The sequence below is a fragment of the Macaca thibetana genome, chromosome 7 (genome assembly GCF_024542745.1).
Source record: "Macaca thibetana thibetana isolate TM-01 chromosome 7, ASM2454274v1, whole genome shotgun sequence".
NCBI lineage: Eukaryota > Metazoa > Chordata > Mammalia > Primates > Cercopithecidae > Macaca > Macaca thibetana.
This window is the reverse complement of record NC_065584.1, coordinates 119,317,827-119,336,990: the sequence shown is the minus strand read 5'-3', so window position 1 is coordinate 119,336,990 and position 19,164 is coordinate 119,317,827. Positions and strand designations below refer to the sequence as shown.

The window sequence follows — 19,164 nt, the reverse complement described above, 5'->3', positions numbered from 1 at the left end:
CCATTACTGACTGCTTTCAGAAGGACATGAGGCAGTCTTTTTTTCTTTTAAACATCAGCCTCTGGTAGAATGAGAAGTGGAATGGGTACATTTTGATGGGCAAGATAGGGCACAATAGGGCATTGTGGGATGAGTGATAGTCTGGGGTGTGATGGAGAGAAAAGTGTTTTCTGGGAGGCCTGGGCCAAAAACCAGCCCCTATATTGATCACAGATAGGATAGCCAAATAGAAAATGGGAGCAAAAAGGAGAGATTCTGTAAACAATAATGATTTTTTTTTTTTTTTTAATGACAGAGTCTCACTCTGTTGCCCAGGCTGGAGTACAGTGGCACAATCTCGGCTCACTGCAACCTCCACCTCCCGGGTTCAAGCAATTCTCTGCCTCAGCCTCCCGAGTAGATGGGATTATAGGCACCCACCACCACGCCCAGCTAATTTTTTGTATTTTTACTAAAGACGAGGTTTCACCATCTTGGCCAGGCTGGTGTTGAACTCCTGACCTTGTGATCCACCCGCCTCAGCGTCCCAAAGTGCTAGGATTACAGGCATGAGCCACACCGCGCCCGGCTGAATATTGTTTTATAAAAGTAAATTTTAAAGATTATTAAACTAAATACCATAAAACATTCCTCTTCTCCCTTTGAAAAGGTGTGAACCTCAAGCCCTTATCTTCTTCAATATTCTCACTTAAATTTAAGGAAACAGAATTCATGAAATGGAAATGCCAGATTTGCTCCAGAAAGCACGGCTAGGATAGGGTGGATACAAATGGTTGCAAGGGCAGAGAGAGTTGAGCTCATTGAAATACAGGATTTTAAAAAATGTGGATCTAAGATGTCCCAGAGGAAAGTGGTTTGCTTTAGGAAGGAACAAGAGGTCATCCCTCAGTGATGCCAAAAAGTACCTCCTATCTTGGTAGAGGATAAATCACTTCTCAGGACCACTTCTTTGGCTTTAAGACTTAGAAGTTTTAATGAGCTGTACAGATCAGATGTCACACAAGTAATACAACTCAGATAGTAGAACCGTTCCCATTCATTCTCATTACTACTCTTGCTGCTTTGCATAGAATTTATTGGGAAATAATTAAATCAGTATTATGAATAGAGTTATTATTTCTACCTTTACCCGTACTCTAACCAGTCCCCCAATTAAAACAAACCAAAATATTTTCAGTACTATTGGACATATACCCACATTGTTGATTTGATTTCATTGTGTTTGTTAACAAGGTTATGAGCAAGCAGACTGTTTACATTTACATTTATGTCATATAATGGCTAACAAAAGCATTGGAAATGGAATGAAGATTAAGTGGTGTAGCATTACATGCTGTGAGGTCTAATTTTATATCCTTGTCTTCCAGTTTCTCTACTTTTAATGGAACTGGGAAGCCCGTTGAGTTCATTATTGGGTCTAGTGACCAAGAAACTATGGACTTTGGCACAAGTGTCCTATTTCTTGACATTCACTTATAAAAATGTTCAGTATTTGCCAAATATATTCAGCCATCTTTCTCAAAATCGTATCTGTAAACAATACTTTTTTGCCTTGATGAATTATTCTTGAGTTGACCTGTTTTAGTGAAATACAATTAGGCTGTCTTTGGAATGACACTGATAGATAGTTTAAACTGATATTAAAAACCTGCTAAATATGCTATAGATGGATTATATGCCAGCCATATTTTTGGTTACTTATTAAGAATGTTAAAAATAAGAATGATGACGAACATCCAATTTTGGAGCTGTAGCATGACTTGGAGGGCTTATTCAGTAATATATTCATGGCATGAATGTTTCTAATTTTAATATAAAGAGGTTTTCATTTCAATTAATGCTATGAAATATTGAGTATTAAAGATTATAGAAAAGCCCATAATTGTGTTACAATGCGATAATAATCGTTGGTCACTCATGATATCTCTCTACCAAAGAGGTAGAGAGGCAAATAAGAATTTGCCTACAAAAGACTGAAAACAATGAAATTCTAATAAATGGAAATGTCTTTATGTCTTACCAGGTCTTCGTAAGCATGATGTATGCTTTTTAATTACTGTACGTCCCACAAAACCTTACGGCACTAAGTTTGACCGGAGGAGACCTTTTATTGAGCAGGTTGGCCTGGTTTATGTCAGAGGCTGTGAAATTCAGGGCATGCTGGATGACAAAGGACGTGTCATTGAAGATGGTATGGTGGCATATATTTTTGAAAGAATGTGTATAGAATGATACATTTCTTTGCCTTTTTTCCTTTTTTGCTTCTTAGATATTTTTTAGTTGTTTTACCTACTAAATTGACAAAAGATTTTGTATCAAATATGTCTAGGGTACCTACCATGCAGTTTTAGATATAGGTAACATGGTTTCAAAACTTTTTTTTTTCCCTGAGATAGAATCTCACAGTGTCACACAGGCTGGAGAGCAGTGACGCAATCTCAGCTCATTGCAACCTCTGCCTCCTGGGTGCATGCGATTCTCCAGCCTCAGTCCCACTAGTAGCTGGGACCATAGGCATGTGTGACCATGCCCAGTAAATTTTAGTAGTTTTTGGTAGAGATGGGATTTCCCCATGTTGCCCAGGCTGGTCTCAAACTCCTGAGATGAAGCAGTCCACTTGCCTCGGCCTCCCAAAGTGCTGGGATTACAGACGTGAGCCAGCACCGCACCCAGCCAGTTAAAAAACTTCTATGTTGGATATTGGAAAGGACAGTATCTTTTTTTTTTTCTTTTTTTCCCCCAATGTCATCCAGGCTGGAGTGCAATGGCGTGATCTCAGCTCACTGCAACCTCTGCCTCCCAGGTTCAACCAATTCTGCCTCAGCCACCCGAGTAGCTGGGATTACAGATGCCTGCCACCGCGCCTGGCTAATTTTTGTATTTTTAGTGGAGACAGGGTTTCACCATGTTGGCGAGGCTGGTCTTGAACTCTGGGACAGGACCTTTTGAAATCATCTTTATTCAAAGCTTTTTAAAATATATAATACTTGACTTTTTTTTTTTAAGAAACACTAAATACTTCTTACAGTTGTCTAAGCTTTTTTTGTGTTGAATGGTATATTTTTTCTTCTTAAATTTGACTGTTTTAATTCATTGTAGTGGTGGTTCTTAATTGGGAACAATACTGTCCTTCGTTTGGAAATGCATAGTGATATTTAGGTTTTCAAATGACTGGGATAGAGGTGAGGAATGGTAGGCTCTTGGCCTTAGGTAACTATGAGCCAGGGATGCTAAATATCAGAACAGAACTAAAAGAATTACCCTGCATAAGATGCCAACTTTACCTCATTTAAAAATACTGCTTTACAAAATTAGTTATTTGATTTCTTATGTGTATCACTTATTATCCCTTTGAAATTCTTTCTTCTGTTGTCCTGACTTCCTTTATAATACTTATTATTAAATTACAGCTGCATACATGTCTAGTGCTTATTTTATAATTTGGTTGTTAAACTTTTTTTTTCTTGAGACGGAGTCTCACTCTGTCACCAGGCTGGAGTGCAGTGGCGCAATCTCGGCTCACTGCAACCTCTGCCTCCTGGGTTCAAGTGATTCTCCTGCCTCAGCCTTCCTAATAGCTGGGACTACAGGCGCCTGCCACCTTGCCGGCTAATTTTTGTATTTTTAGTAGAGACAGGGTTTCACCATGTTGGCCAGGATGGTCTCTTGACCTCATGATCCACCAGCCTCTGCCTCCCAAAGTGCTGGGATTACAGGCATGAGCCACTATGCCCCGCCGGTTGTTAAACTTCTTTTGAAACTTTAGTCAGTTTCTGCCATCTGTGGTTTAGAGATTATATCATTGTTAAACTGCTGATGATTAGGTTATTTATCTCTAGAATAAAAGAAAATAGGAGAAGGGAATGGAAAATGGATGGAGTAAGCATAAGGCCATATAATAGAACCAAAGTTGGAGGTCTAAGACCCACCCCACCCCGCATGCCCAGAAGAGGAGATATGTCAGAGAGGAAAGAAGGCTCTGGGCTTTCAACCATTAGTATCCTACATTTCTGTGTATGCGAAATTTCTTTTCGTGCTGGTTATATTAGGTATGGAATGTGGAAGGATGAGAAAAGTGATAAACCTCTGTCAAATTAAGGAATAGAAAACTATGCCTTAAATTCTAAAATACATATATTTAATTAGAAAATATTTATTGAATACTTACTGTAGGTAAAGCAGTAGTGGGAGCTATGAGTGACAAAAGTAAAGTTCTTTGACTTCTAAGTGTGTGGCTTCTGAGTGTGTGTACAAATTATTGCAAGTCATGGCGTTGCATCGTAAACGTTACATGACTGCTATGGAAGGAAATAGTAAGAATTTAGAGAAAGAAGAAAATACTTTCAGCTTAGAATTGACGTGGGTGAGTGGGGGCATTCTAGTTTGGGAAAAATGGTTGGAGTTAAGCCTGAACCATTTACTCACCATTTCTGGAAAAAAATACTGTTGACTTACTTTGATATTTGAAAAATATATATTTTATTTAACAAACTTTTTCAAATTGTCCAGGACCTGAACCCAGACCCAATCTTAGAGGAGAATCAAGGACATTTAGAGTGTTTTTGGATCCAAACCAGTATCAACAAGATATGACCAATACTATACAGAATGGAGCAGAGGATGTGTATGAAACTTTTAATATAATAATGAGGAGAAAACCAAAGGAAAATAACTTTAAGGTAATTTGGGGGCTATGTAACTAAAAGTACTATGTCATAATTTAAGTAACTTTTATGACGTAAATACAAAGATATTTGGTTAGGGGAAGATTTGTTAAGAAAATAATAATTACTGCTTTTATTTTTACTATAAGCAGTCCTCTTAAACTTTTAACATTGATGAAATATAAAAATTTAAAGAAATTGATTTGTTAAATTATTTTGTCTTTTGAAGAGTTTAGAAACTTCAAATATAGATGAATCCACATGTTATTAAGGGTCCACCTCCTTTTTTGCTTTTTGTATATTAGGTACTCAGCTAATGCCCTATTGTGAAGTGAAGGAAAGCTTGCTTACTTGTTTACTGGGGCTTCTTTTTTGAATCAAAAGTAGGTATACTTCCAAGTCACTTTAAGAAGACAGATATGGAACCTCAAGGCTCTGAATTACTATATGATATAATATATTTTTAGTCATTAGTAGGAAAGGGAAGTTTGGTGGCTCAAAGTTTTACTTTCAGAATAACTTTGTGGGGAGAAGATTTTTATTAAAGGATAGTTTTTTAAAACCATTATTTGAAACTATATTATAAAACTTAAACATTGAACAATTCTAGCATTTGATAATATGTAGCTTTTGTAGAAAGAATGCCTTCCTTTTCTCTTTCTCCCAAAGTGCAGTACTTCTTAGACGTTCCTATCACTTTATTACTTTTATGTAACCCTGTTGTTGTGATTGAAAAAAAGAAAACTTTTCAAACAGCAGAACTTGTTCTTCATCTCTCCCTGTTGTTGAACACAAGTGGAGATATCCTTGATTTCTCTTTGTCTCATACTCTACCTCTAATCCATCAGTGAGTCTGATTAGCTCATCACCTCTGCTGATGCCATGTCCAAGACACCTTTATCTCACACATCCCTGCCTCTTGTCTGTTCCTCCCCTTACACATATCCACATAATGGCTGAATAATCCTTTTAAAATGTGAAAGATACCTTGATACCCCCACTTAACATTCTTTAATGTTTTTCCATCACATTAGAAAGTTCCTACCATAATCCAAAAGGCCCTATCATTTTCTGTCTTCTGGCTGCCTCTCCCAACATCATTTTCTAACACTTTTTCCTTATTCACTCCATGTCAGTCACACTGTCATTTTTGCTGTTTTTTAAAATAATCCAAGACTTTTCACATGGTGTTTCTTTTACTTAGATAATTATCCCCAGGTATTTACATAGTTCATTTCCTCACCTGACATGGGCAACTCTTTTTCAATGTCACCTCCTAAGAGAAGCCTTCCCTGGCAACCTTACCTAAAGTAGCATCTTCTTATCATTCTCTACCCTATTCCCTATATTTTTCCTCAGAGCCCTTATCGTAACTGATGATTATACATTTGTTATGTATCTGAATTCTCCATTAGAAAGCAATGAAGCAAACAAATCTATGAGGGCAGGGTCTTTGTTTTGTTCTCCAGCGTGTCCTTAGCACCTAGAACTGTGCCTATTATATAGTATATTCTTAATAAACATTTATTGAGTGAACAAAGGATGGAGAAATCTAAGAGTTTCCAAGTTTTATAGTACCTATGACTGTCACAGTTGATCAGTTTTCAGTAAATAAATCTCAGTTACTTTACTGAAAACTAAAAAATTATTTTCTTATACTCATATGTTTGACTGTTTTATTTAGTGCCTACTGTAAGTCTGATATTGTGCTAAAATGAAGCTTATGAAGATGAATCAGATACAACTTACACCTTTAGAGAAGTTAGAAATCTAGACAAATGCTTACCATGAACAGTTAGAAGGTATCAAAAGCCATAAAAAGACTGTGGATGAAAGTGTCCTGAAAGTTCAAAGGAGGGATTTAGTTTCTGATCCAAGAAAGAGGGGGAATGATTAACTTGCCTATGTTTAGGAAAAAAAGAATGCTCTTTTAGTGTCTTTGGTGTTTCATTATGTACCTGTGTAACATCGCTCATTTATTGCCTTTTCTCTTTTCCAGTTTGTACAACCTGTGCTAATCTGGATACTTTATTTTTTGCCTAGACAGTTATAATAGCCCCCTCTTTGTCTACCCTTGAGTCTCCTCATAGCCAGTCACCTGTTTTTCATATGTTTCCCTACTGTGTGACACTGATCATTTTACTCTCCTTCTCAGAACATTTCTTTGACTTCCTATTCATGATGAAATAAATCAAAGCTCCTTCACAAATCTTTTACTTTAGTTCAATAAAAATACCACTTTCCTCCATGAAACCTTTCCTAATGTTAAGTGTCCCCGGCATCCATCTCTCATTTACTGTGAACTTTGTTCCCATTGTATTTTATAACATTCTTAACTGTTTACCACATTCTGCTGCTTTTTGTTACAGTTAAGGACATATTTTATCTTGCTACTAAAACTGTAATTTCCTTAGAGGGCAGAGCACTGATCTTACTCATCATTGTTATGTGAATATACTCATTTGGGTATTCATTCATTCACCCGTTCCATATTTAAACTGGTCTAGATCCCTCCTCTTGTGGGAATTATATTTTAGTAGGGATTAAACAAATGATAGTAGGGATAGTAGGGTTAAAACAAATAACCAAGTACCTGAACAAGAGAATTTCAGGTATAAGTGTAAGAACATAAAGCAAGGCAACATGATTAAGGGTGTGATTAACATATACTATCTTATCATTTTTAAAAGTTGTATAATAGTTATGATTTAAAAATTGTCGGTTTGGTTATTTTATTCTTTGAAATTGATAGCCTAGTCTCCAAATTTCTATATGTGAGATAGATCACTTTGTTGAAATGATTTTTGGAAAGTCTAAGAATTTCCCTTAGCTTTTTGGAATTACTTTTGACAGTATATATGCTAACTACTATAATGACCTTTTGTAGTCCTGATTCTTTCCTTCTGAAATTTTATTTGATATTTCCTTTATTTTTATGATTTTGTTCACTTTATTTTTTATTTCTTCTCACAGTGCTAATTTTAGTTTTCTAAATTGTGAGGTTTCATCACAATTGAAGCATACATTAATGTGCTTCTGGTTGTGTGTGATTTTAGCATTAAAGGACTATGGAGTATAAAGAGGGAAAACCTCCAGGAGTTTCTGAGAGGAAGTATTTTCTCTAAGGGTTTGTTCTATATTGTTTTCTTACTGCTGTATCGACCTGAGTCTGGTTTTCATCCTACTCAATAGGAGTCAAATGGTAAATTTATTTATGTCATTCTGTTTAAGTGAACTCTTAATGGATAAACTGTTCTTGCTAAGTTTGGTCTTTTGTTTAACTCAGTGTGTGGTATCAGCTGAAAATATAGCTGTTGATTCAGTCTAGCCAAGCACCTGTCAGCCAGCGGAAAATAGCTTCTTGCTCTGAAACACTCAGGAATTCTGGATTAGTGCAGCCAGCTCTGCATTCCAGTAAGTGCAAATGTTTGAGCTGTCTCACTGACACAATCTTTTTCTGTCCTTTTACTGACAGGCTGTGCTGGAGACTATTCGGAACCTGATGAATACTGATTGTGTGGTACCTGACTGGCTGCATGATATCATTTTAGGTTATGGGGACCCAAGTAGCGCACATTATTCAAAAATGCCCAATCAGATTGCCACTCTTGATTTCAATGATACATTTCTCTCCATTGAGCATTTAAAAGCCAGCTTCCCTGGTTATAATGTTAAAGTAACTGTAGAAGACCCTGCTCTACAAATACCCCCTTTCAGGTAAAGTCAGAACTGGGTATGCCCCTCTCCAGCATTCTGTAGTCAATGTGTGTTATGCAATCACGATTGTTAGCTAAAGTGAGTTTTGAGTACTATGTTTGAATTTTGTTTCAGCAGTCCCTACCTTCACCGTGCAATCACTGGGATAACTTTAATATATTTGAATCTATTTCTTAGGGCACAAGCTGTTTTAAGACCACAATAAAAGTAGCCTAATGCCTAATAAGGGATCAATAAACACTTACTGTCTGCAGAGAACTATATAAATATATTTATAGCATTTGACTAAAATATGTCTTTGCATTTATGCATAGTCTGGTATGTTTCTCAACTAATACAGCTGTGGGATGTTGAACTTTGTTTTTAGGGAAAAAATCTTTCTTTCTTTTAACTTTGCTTGCTTTCACAAATTTGAAATGTTCACAGTATAGCTGGGCACAATGGCTCATGCATGTAATCCCAGTGACTTGGGAGGCTAAGGCAGGAGGACAGCTTGAGGCTGGGAATTCAAAACCAGCCTGGGCAACATAGCAAGACCCCCATCTCTAAAAAAATTTTAAAACGTAGCTGGGCATGGTGGCACACACCTGTAATTTCAGGAACTCAGGAGGCTGAGACAGGAGGATTGCTTGAACCCAGGAGTTTAAGGCTGCATTAAGCTATGATTGTGCCACTGTACTCCAGCCTGGGTGACAGAGGAAGACCTCATCTCTCAGTAAATGAAATAAATACTCACAGTAGTCATATTTAATGTTAAATTAGCTCTGGTCTTAAAATTTAAGTGAAAACAGAACAAAGCACCTGAAATAATTGGTTGTTACTCCCTGAATTCCTTCATATAGATACCTATGGGTGGTAGCCCACAGATTACTTTCTTAGCTACAAATGAGAAAACACACAGCTTTCAACTGATTGTTAAATATTTATATATATAAATATATATAAATAATAATGTATATAATCAACCCAAACAGTAAAATATATATATATATATGTAAATAAAATAATAGGCCAGGTTTGGTGGCTCATGCCTGTAATCCCAACACTTTGGGAGGTGAAGTTGAGAGGATTGCTTGAGGCCAGGAATTCCAGACCACCCTAGGCAACTGAGACCTCATCTCTATATAAAAAAAATGAAAATTAGCAAGATTTGATATGTGCCTGCAGTCCCAGCTACTCAGGAAGCTAAGGTGAGAGGATCACATGAACCCAGGAGTGTGAGGCTGCAGTGAGCTATGATCACACCACTGCACTCTAGCCTGGGTGACAGAGCAAGACTCTATCTCAAAATAATAATAATAATTCTACATGTTAAATACACATATCCTTTATATACCAAACCTAGTCTTCCATACTTTCCTAATCCTATTTCTGGCAAAGACATTTTTCTACTCCGCCATCTTGAAATCTCAGCATTATTTTTGAATCTTTTTACTCCCATAAAACTCCTGCTATATCTCAGAGATTCCGCCTTGGGGATAGTTGTCTGTCTGCCTGTTGCCCAGGCTGGAGTGCAGTGGCGTGCACTTTCTGCTTACTGCAAGCTCTGCCTCCTGGGTTCACGCCATTCTCCTGCCTCAGCCTCCCGAGTGGCTGGGACTACAAGGCACCTGCCACCACACCCAGCTAATTTTCTTTTTTTTTGTATTTTTAGTAGAGACAGGGTTTCACCGTGTTAGCCAGGATGGTCTTGATCTCCTGACCCCGTGATCCCCCTGCCTCGGCCTCCCAAAGTGCTGGGATCACAAGCATGAGCTAATGCTCCCTGCCAAGGATAGTTTTTTCATGTGCCATTTGTACTGCTCCCTCTTTAGGCCCTCAGCAGTCTTTATGGTAGCAAAATCTTTCCTCCATATCTCACCTCACTAGAATCCATTACATGGTTTACTGCTAGAGCTATTCACTGCCTAGCTAAAAAGCTGATTGCTCCTATTTCTTACCAAAATGAGTACTGACCACTTAGCCTCATTGGCTCTTAGCATTCTTTGGTGTTATCTAGTTTTTTAGAATGTGAAAGGCAACTGGAAAAAGTACACATAGAGAATGAATTTTTTAGTTCAATTTTAGGGAGTTCATTGACTTCCCTGAGGTATCTGTGGGGAGTTACCTCCTAACCCCAGGTTATGACCCTCTGCCTTAAAAGCTTCATATTCTAGATGTGTCATTACAAGGTTCCTGTCATAACAAGGCTTCTGTCTCTTCAGCCTTATTTTTCCTCCATGTTCAGGTGAAATACGCGCTTGTACTTGGCCTCTGCTGTTGCTTCTTTCTTCCAGGAACGTCTTCCTGTCTTTGAATGCCTAAATTCTTTGAGGCTCATCTTAGATGCCATCTGTCCCATGAATTTTTTTTCTGATTAAATGAAGGACAATGAATAAAACACTTTACAATGCACGTGACATAGTATTTAATGTTTCTTTAAATTCTCCCTTAAATCTCCATTAACTGGATTACTTTTTTAAATCTGAAAACTCTCAACACTTTAGTGCTTATAACTCTACCATTTTCAGAGTTTACATACAGATAGTGAGTTCCTTTAAGCCAGAAATGTTTCTTACTCCTGTGATTATTGTGCCTACAATGTCATGTACCAGATAGGTACTCAGTAAATCCTTGTTAATTGTAAAAATGAACAAAAGTTTTGGTCTTGTAGGATAACTTTTCCGGTAAGAAGTGGAAAAGGGAAGAAAAGGAAAGATGCGGATGTGGAAGATGAAGACACCGAGGAGGCAAAAACCTTAATTGTTGAGCCCCATGTTATTCCTAATAGGGGTCCTTATCCTTATAATCAACCCAAACGGTAATTTTACTACCTATTCTAATTGTAATAATGATAATAGTTTGCCAATGCAGCTGGATTAGGAATGTTTTTAAATTTTGTTTCTTTTACAACTCCACAAAACTCCTGTTTCTGAACCCCCTTTCTTTCTATTCTATCAGTCAGCTGAATAACTGACATTTTAGGCCATTCTGTAGTCATAATATCTCAAAAAGAAACATTTTCAGGTACTATGACAAATAAATGTTAGAGGGCTACCTTAATTTGAGCAAAGGGTTCTTACTTCATGAGCCTATGTTACATACAGCAGTAGCCCTAATGCATGTGTTCCATAACTAGTAAGTTGGAATTATATTTAGTATTAGAATGGGAACTAGAACTTTGGCACTCCAAATGAGGTCTGAGATGGGCTAAGTACTGAAAAGTAACTATAATTCCATTTTAATTGTCTGTGTTGGAGGGTAGAGGGGAAGGGAGTCATTCAGAAGAGATTGAGAGAACTGGGGTAAATACAGAGCAGATGTTTAGACCACTGGTCATTGTTGTCTAAATTTGTATTATACTAAGTATCATTTATCTGTACCAACTTTTTATTTACTCTTACTTGCAGTAATACGATTCAGTTCACTCATACACAGATAGAAGCCATCCGTGCTGGAATGCAGCCTGGGCTGACTATGGTAAGATAGTTGTTATACCTGTTTGTTTGTTTGTTTGTTTTCTGAGACACAGTTTCGCTCTTGTTGCCCACGCTGGAGTGCAGTGGTGCAGTAGTGCGATCTCAGCTCACTGCACCCTCCGCCTCCCAGGTTCGCCTTGTGATTCTCCTGCCTCAGCCTCCCAAGTAGCTGAGATTACAGGCACCCGCCACCAAGCCCAGCTAATTTTTTGTATTTTCAGTAGAGGCAAGGTTTTGCCATGTTGGCCAGTCTTGTCTTGAACTCCTGACCTCAGGTGATCCACCCACCTCGGCCTCCCAAAGTATTGGGATTACAGGCGTGAGCCACCGCACCCAGCCACACCTTTTTTTTTTTTTTTTAAAAACATAGATTAAGACTAGAAGTAAGTAACAGATTTTAGAATGTGTTCTATTTGAAGTACAGCAGCCCCACTGAATTTAAGTGTTTATAAGCAAGTGTAGGTTCTTATGCATTTAGAGATCTTGCTGCTCACTTCAGTGTTCATAGTTTTATTAGAACATGGTTTTGTTTTATTTTTAATTGACATAATTGTGCATATTTATGGGGTATGATGTGATGTTTTGATGACTGTATATATTGTGTAATGATCAAATTAGGATAATTAGCAAATATATCATCCATTTGTTTTCTGCATTGCTTATAGCCATTTTTGTGCTGCAATGGCAGAGATAAGTACTTGCAACACAGATTGCTTAGCCTGCAAAGCCGAAAATGCTTCCTCTCTGGCTCTTTACAGAAAAAAATCTGCTGACAACTGATTTAGAAGTGTGTTTAATTTTTAAGTATTTGGAGGTTTCCCTGTAATCTTCCAGTTACTGATTTCTGGTCAAAGTCTATTATGGTCAGAGAACATATTGTATGATTTTAATTTTTTGGTTTTTGCTTTTTAAATTTGTTAAAATTTGTTTTATGGCCCAGCATATGATCTCTCTTGGTGACTATTTCATGTGCACTTGAAAATAATGTGTATTCTGTTGTTTTGGAGTGGGTTGTCCTATAAATGTCAATTAGATCCATTTCATTGATGTTATTATTTAATTTTTCTCTATCATTGCTGATTTTCTGTCTGTTGTTTTGTCGATTACTGAAAGCAGACTATTGAAGTCTCTCACTATAATTATGAATTTGTCTGTTTCTCCTTTAGGTCTGTCAATTTTTGCTTAATGTATTTTGAAGCTTCATGGATAAGTGCTTCACACCTTTAAGGCTGTTATGTTGTCATGGTGAATTGGCCCCATTTATTATTATGTAGTGTCTGTCTTCATTGTTGGAAGTTTTCTTGGCTCTGAAGTCTACTTTGTCTGATGTTAATATTGTTACTGCAGCTCTCTTTTAAGTTGTGTTTGCACGATATTTCTTTTTTTGTCATTTTACTTCTATTTGTCGTTATATTTGAGGTGAGTTTCTTATAAACAGCATATACTTTAGGTATGTTGCTTTATCCATTCTGAGAGTCTCTGTCTTTTAACTTGGTGTTTAGATTATTCACATTTAATGCAAATTAATGGACACATTTGGATTTAGGCCTATCATTTTTTATTTATTTTCTATTTGTTCCCTTTATTTTGTATTCTTCCGTTTCCCTTTTCCTGCTTTCCATTGTATTATTTGAGTATTATGTTTTTATTTATTATATTTGTTTTTTTTTCGGTTTTTTTTTTGAGACAGTCTCACTTTGTAGCCCAGGCTGAAGTGTAGTGCCACCATCCTACCTCACTGCAACCTCTGCTTTCTCAGGTTCAAATGATTCTTGTGCCTCAGCCACCTGAGTAGCTGGGATTACAGGTGTGCACCACCACGGCCAGCTGATATTTTTGTATTTTTAGTAGAGAATTGGTTTTCACTATGTTGGCCAGGCTGGTCTTGAACTCCTGGCCTTGAGTGATCTGCCTCTCTCAGCCTCCCAAAGTGCTGAGATTACAGATGTGAGCCACTGCGCCTGGCCTATCATATTCTTTCATTATATTTTTGGGTGTAGTGTTTTCTTAGTGGCTGCTCTAGGAATTTGCAACATACTTAACTTTTCAAAGCCTACTTACAATTAGTATTATGTCACTTCAGGTTGAATGGCAAATACTTACTCCCATAAAGATTCCTTTACCTTCCTTCCCCTTTTATATTGTAGTTGTTTTGTGTGTTACATCTAAATACATTAAGATACCATCAGGTAGTATTAGAATTTTTGGTTTCACCTGTATACGTATTTTAAAGAACTCTAGAGGAAAAAATAGCCTCTTACTATATTTGCCATTTATTCTATATTCCTGATATTCCAAGTTTCCTCTGGTAGCATTTTCTTTCTGTCTGAAGAACTTTTTTTTTTTTAAAACCACTTTTTATAACATGTCTACTAGATATGAGTTAGTTTTGTTTTTCTTCATGCAAGAATGTCTCTAATTCATCTTCATAAAAGATATTTCACCTCGACATAGAATTGTGGGTTGATAATTCTTCCTTTTAGCACTTTAAGTGTTATTACACTTCTTCTGATTTCCATGTTTTCTGATGACAAATCCAAAGTCATTTTAAATATCTTTTTGTTATATATAATGTATCATTTTTCTCTGGTTGCTATGGGGATTCTTTTTCTTTGCTTTTTGTTTTTAACCATTTAATTTTGGTATATCTGAGCTTGGATTTCTTTGGGGTTATTCTCTTGGGGTTTACTGAGCTGCTTGAATCTGTAGAGTTATGTCTTTTGCCATATTTAGGAAATTTTCAGCCATGATTTTTCGAAAATTTTGTCTATGCCATACTCTTTTTCCTCTCCTTCTTAGAATTTGTTGACATGAGTGTTAGACTTGTTAATGTTGTTCTATAGATTCTTGGGTCTCTATTTTTTTTCAATCTTTTTTTCTGTTATTCAGGTTGTGTAGCTTACTGATCTATCTCAAAGTTCACCAACTCTTCCTTTATCCTGTTCATTTTGTTATTGGGCCCATCTACTGAATTTGTTAATTTTATCTTTCAGGTCTGTACTTCACATTTTCTAACAATGTGTGATAACTGTGATGACTTAGTAGTTTACTATATGTTCATCTTCTTTTTAGGTTGTGGGCCCACCTGGTACAGGCAAAACAGATGTGGCAGTTCAGATCATATCTAACATCTACCACAATTTCCCAGAACAGAGGACTCTAATTGTTACTCATTCCAATCAGGTAAATGACTCTGTATTTGTGTGTGTGTGTGTGTGTGTGTGTGTGTGTGTGTGTGCGTGCATGCATGTGTGCATACAGGTTACGGGTTGAGAGGGAGGTAAGGGTGGGACACAATAAGTTCCTCTTCAAGAAATCTAGTTTCTTCATTCTTTGTTCTCCATTTTTCTGAGCCTGGCCTACCTGTTCCCTAACATATTCTGGCATGCCTAAGTCTCAGCCGGTTTGTGGCTCACATTCTCTCCCTTATTTGGGAATGCATTAGCTCCTAGGTCCCACGAGGACCCCCTCGTCTCTCTTGCTTCCCCGTCACACGGTGACCATATTTAGAAAAGCTTAAGTTTTAGCCAATCAGGGTAGTTTAGATTGTGCAGTCTTACTCCAGCCAATGGGGAAAGGACACAGATATAGGGGTTGCGTTAGGAGTAAAAACCCTTCTCTCTTTTGTTCGGTGTGCTCTTGTGAATGTGACTGATGCAGGTAGCACCCACCTGCAGAAGTAAATTGCCTTGCTGAGAAAACTTTTTGTCTGAGTGCTGGTTCTTCCTTGCGGTATTGAGCACTTGTTCCTAACAAGGAAGGAGCAGGGGATTCATGAAATGAATGTATTAATAGATGATTTCTCCTTGTATGAAAATCTGATCATGGGTACTACAGAATACCGGTAAAGGCTAATTGGTACAGATGGTTCCTGACTTTTGGTTCGACTTTTATTCTGACCTATAATATTTTGACTTTATGGTGGTGTGAAAGCAATATGAATTCAGCAGAAATTGTACTTCAGGTACCCATACAACCATTCTGTTTGTCATTCTTATTTCACTATTTAATATATTATATGAGATAGTCAACATTTCAGTATAAAATAGGCACACTGTGTTAGATGATTTTGCCCAGGTATAGGCTAATATATGTGTTCTGAGTATGTTTTACATAGGCTAGGCTAAGCTGTGGTGTTCAGTAGGTTAGGTGTGTTAAATGTATTTTCAACTTAGGAGATTTTCAACTTTTGATAGGTTTATTGGAATGTAACCCCATTGTAAGTTGAGGAGTATCTGCTTTTGAGCTACTCATGGATTATCACTGCTTATAATGAGACAACACTAAGAGATATATAAAAACAATCTTTTATTTCTACTGGAGAGGGTCGTTAACATGAAAAAGCTAAGACTATATTTGGATATATGGTTAGATATTTGGATTAAATTAAATTGCCATTTTTTCCTTTCTTCTACACTAAACTAGAACTTTTACTTTGAGATTATAAGCATTAACTCTTATTGGGAGCATTTTTCTTCATTTAGTAGAATGAATATTCCTGAAAGACTAAGGTCTAAAGTGCATTGATACTGGATTAAATTTCAAATTCATGTGAAATGTACACCTGTATTACATGAAGGGACTGTATTCTACTTTAGTCATTCTCAAGCTGTCAGAAATGAGGGAAGAACAAGTAACATTTATTAGATATGGTATAAAATGAGACAGGCAACTCTGAGAACATCCTGAAGCACATTATGAAATTTGCATGGTAGTCAAAACCTCTGAAAGTTTTTTCTCGGAGTTTATGTTAACAGTGGTGACTTCAGTTGACCAGTCTTAGAAAGAATTGGTATACACAGAAGCATTCCGAAAACAAGTGTTATTGGAATGCCAAATATCAGTTATTCTGGTGATCATTAACTTTTAATTTATAAGGTTTTAAAAATAATACTATTCAGTTCATTTGCCTGACATTTTTATATATTTTGAAGTTTATAAGTACTAAACTTATCCAATATACTGAATATATGTTATACATAATTATATAACATATTACATAATAATATATTGGACATAACACATCCAATATACCGAATTTGTGGGAGTTGAAGGGGGATCAATTTGGACTTTGTCTTGATAAAAGAAATTATGAAAAGAAGTTTTTTTTCTTCTGTTTATAAAATTTGTTCTGTAATATGCCTATTGTAAATTCTTAGAATGAACAAAGAATAATTCATGTGTTGTTTTAACATATTTTTTACTGTTTTGTCATACCTTGATACGGCTTTCTACAGTTATCCTCTACTTTATGATTGATTTGTATAGCACAGTCATTGAAAAGATTAATTTGCAAAAATAGACACATAATTCTCTGCTTGCTAAACACCTGCCTTGGTTTTTTGAAATTCAAATCATTTCCCTTGATGCCCATCAAATTGATTGTTTTCCTTCAGTTAACTGTTTTGTGTGCCAGATCTTCATTTGCATGTATAATTCAAGTAGTTTTCCAAAATCACTCTAATTCACAATGAAATCATGTCGTTTTTTTGGGATAATAGTGTGCAAGTTTGTGGGGTTTTTGTTTTTTGTTTTTTTGTTTTTACTTTTACTCTAAATCTGTGTGGTTCTTGAGTTTGAATAGTGAAGGTTTGGATAGTGAGTAACACCATGTAATCTGCTCTGTTGGGTGCTGAGTTTTGGATGATGAGTATCAAGAGTTTGGATAGTGGGGGATTTTTCTGAAAAGTTAGTTAAATCTCTTCAGTTTCAGAGCTCAGAATGCTGGAATTTTGATGGTAAAGGATATCTGTATCTACATTATATAACCTAGGTGTTTATAAGACTGGATGTTGACTTCACAGGCAGGGTTGGACTAGTGATAAGTGAGGAGAGAGATTTGAATGGCAGCTCATTTTTAAATAATACCTTAATTAGTGAATCTTTCCATACTATGAAACTTTTGCCTTTCTGTAAAACCTTGTAACTGCAGAAGTTCAGATAATGAATACTAGGATTCGAGGGAACCCTAATTATGAACATTTCATAGATAGAAAGTAGTGACTTTTAAATGACTTTCATAAATAGTTTGCAATGAATGAGTGCTCTGCTCTTTATTATATTGAGAACATTAGACTTTCAGACTAAGATTTGAAAAAGATGCAATTTACGTTTCCACCTTCTGGTCCTCTTAAATGTATTCTACCTACGCACTCACTGCCTTCTTACTGTCTTTCTCCAACTGCAAAAACTTTTTCAGTTCTCTGCAACCCAAGGAAATGCTGTTGAATGAAATGAAGCTCAGTGTGGTTGTTTATTTTAGGAATTGTTACAACTTAGAAGAAATAGCATCTGAGTCAATGCCTTTCTTGTTTTGTAAATTAAAAGCAGATGTTTAATGGGTGGGTGGTTTTATGTTTTCTACTTATCCATACAGCCAAATAGACATAGATGGCAATATCAGAAATCAATATAAATATTATTTGATTAAATTATAAATGGCCTAATATAAGGCGGATTTCCTTCTGTGTTTCAACTTTGATTCTTTCTAAATGCTAGTTTTTGCTGCGTTTAAAGGTGTCATCACCCTTCTTGCTTTATTCTCTAGGCTCTTAACCAGTTGTTTGAGAAAATCATGGCATTAGACATCGATGAGCGTCACCTACTGCGTCTTGGTCATGGAGAAGAAGAGCTGGAGACAGAGAAAGATTTCAGCAGGTGGGCAAATGGGAGTGTAAAAAAGGATTTTTTATTTTCCTTTTATTTCTTTTATTATATTAAAGAAGAAGAGAGCAATGAATACTCAAACTTAATTCTAAAAGGTTCTAATGTAACTTACTAAGACTGTATGTTGACCTAGAAATCTGGTCATGATGTCCCTCAGTTCCAATTGTATATGTTTATGCCATTTTGTCTTCAAACATATAATTATATTAATGAAGAGAATGATCTTGTTAATCTTTTTAAAATTACAGATTGCCTTTTGCTTTCTATTTATTGAGGTAATTTTTAACGTTACCAATTCAACCCTGTACAACTTTAAATGGTTCCTTTCTCACATCTTATTCAGGTATTTAATTTGCATATATTTTAGATGCCAGTTAAGAGGTTGATTTATTTATTGAAATAGAAATTACCAGAGGCTGACGCAGGCGAATAGCTGGAGCCCGGCAGGCAGAGGTTGCCGTGAGCCGAGATTGCGCTGTTGCACTCCAGCCTGGCGACAGAGCGAGAGCGAGACTCTGTCTCAAAAAAAAGAAAAAGAAATGCAAATTAATGATTAATGATAACATAAGATTTGGGGTTATAAGTATAACTTCAGATACTTATTGCCAGTTTGGCTGGACTTTATGTTTGATATTACATACTGTAAATTGACTAAAACT

At 36.4% G+C, this 19,164-nt stretch overlaps 1 protein-coding gene across 5 annotated transcripts in view; it reads left to right on the top strand.

The window, feature by feature from the left end:
• AQR (aquarius intron-binding spliceosomal factor) overlaps positions 1-19,164 on the top strand; it is a 154,036-nt gene that overhangs the window by 97,506 nt on the left and 37,366 nt on the right. For all 5 annotated transcript variants that reach the window (XM_050797539.1, XM_050797537.1, XM_050797541.1 and 2 more), the window contains 7 exons: positions 2,024-2,191; positions 4,510-4,679; positions 8,140-8,381; positions 11,035-11,181; positions 11,771-11,840; positions 14,912-15,022; positions 18,387-18,496. In XM_050797539.1, the coding sequence (XP_050653496.1) occupies positions 2,024-2,191; positions 4,510-4,679; positions 8,140-8,381; positions 11,035-11,181; positions 11,771-11,840; positions 14,912-15,022; positions 18,387-18,496 (1,018 nt within the window). The remainder of the gene's footprint in view (positions 1-2,023; positions 2,192-4,509; positions 4,680-8,139; positions 8,382-11,034; positions 11,182-11,770; positions 11,841-14,911; positions 15,023-18,386; positions 18,497-19,164) is intronic.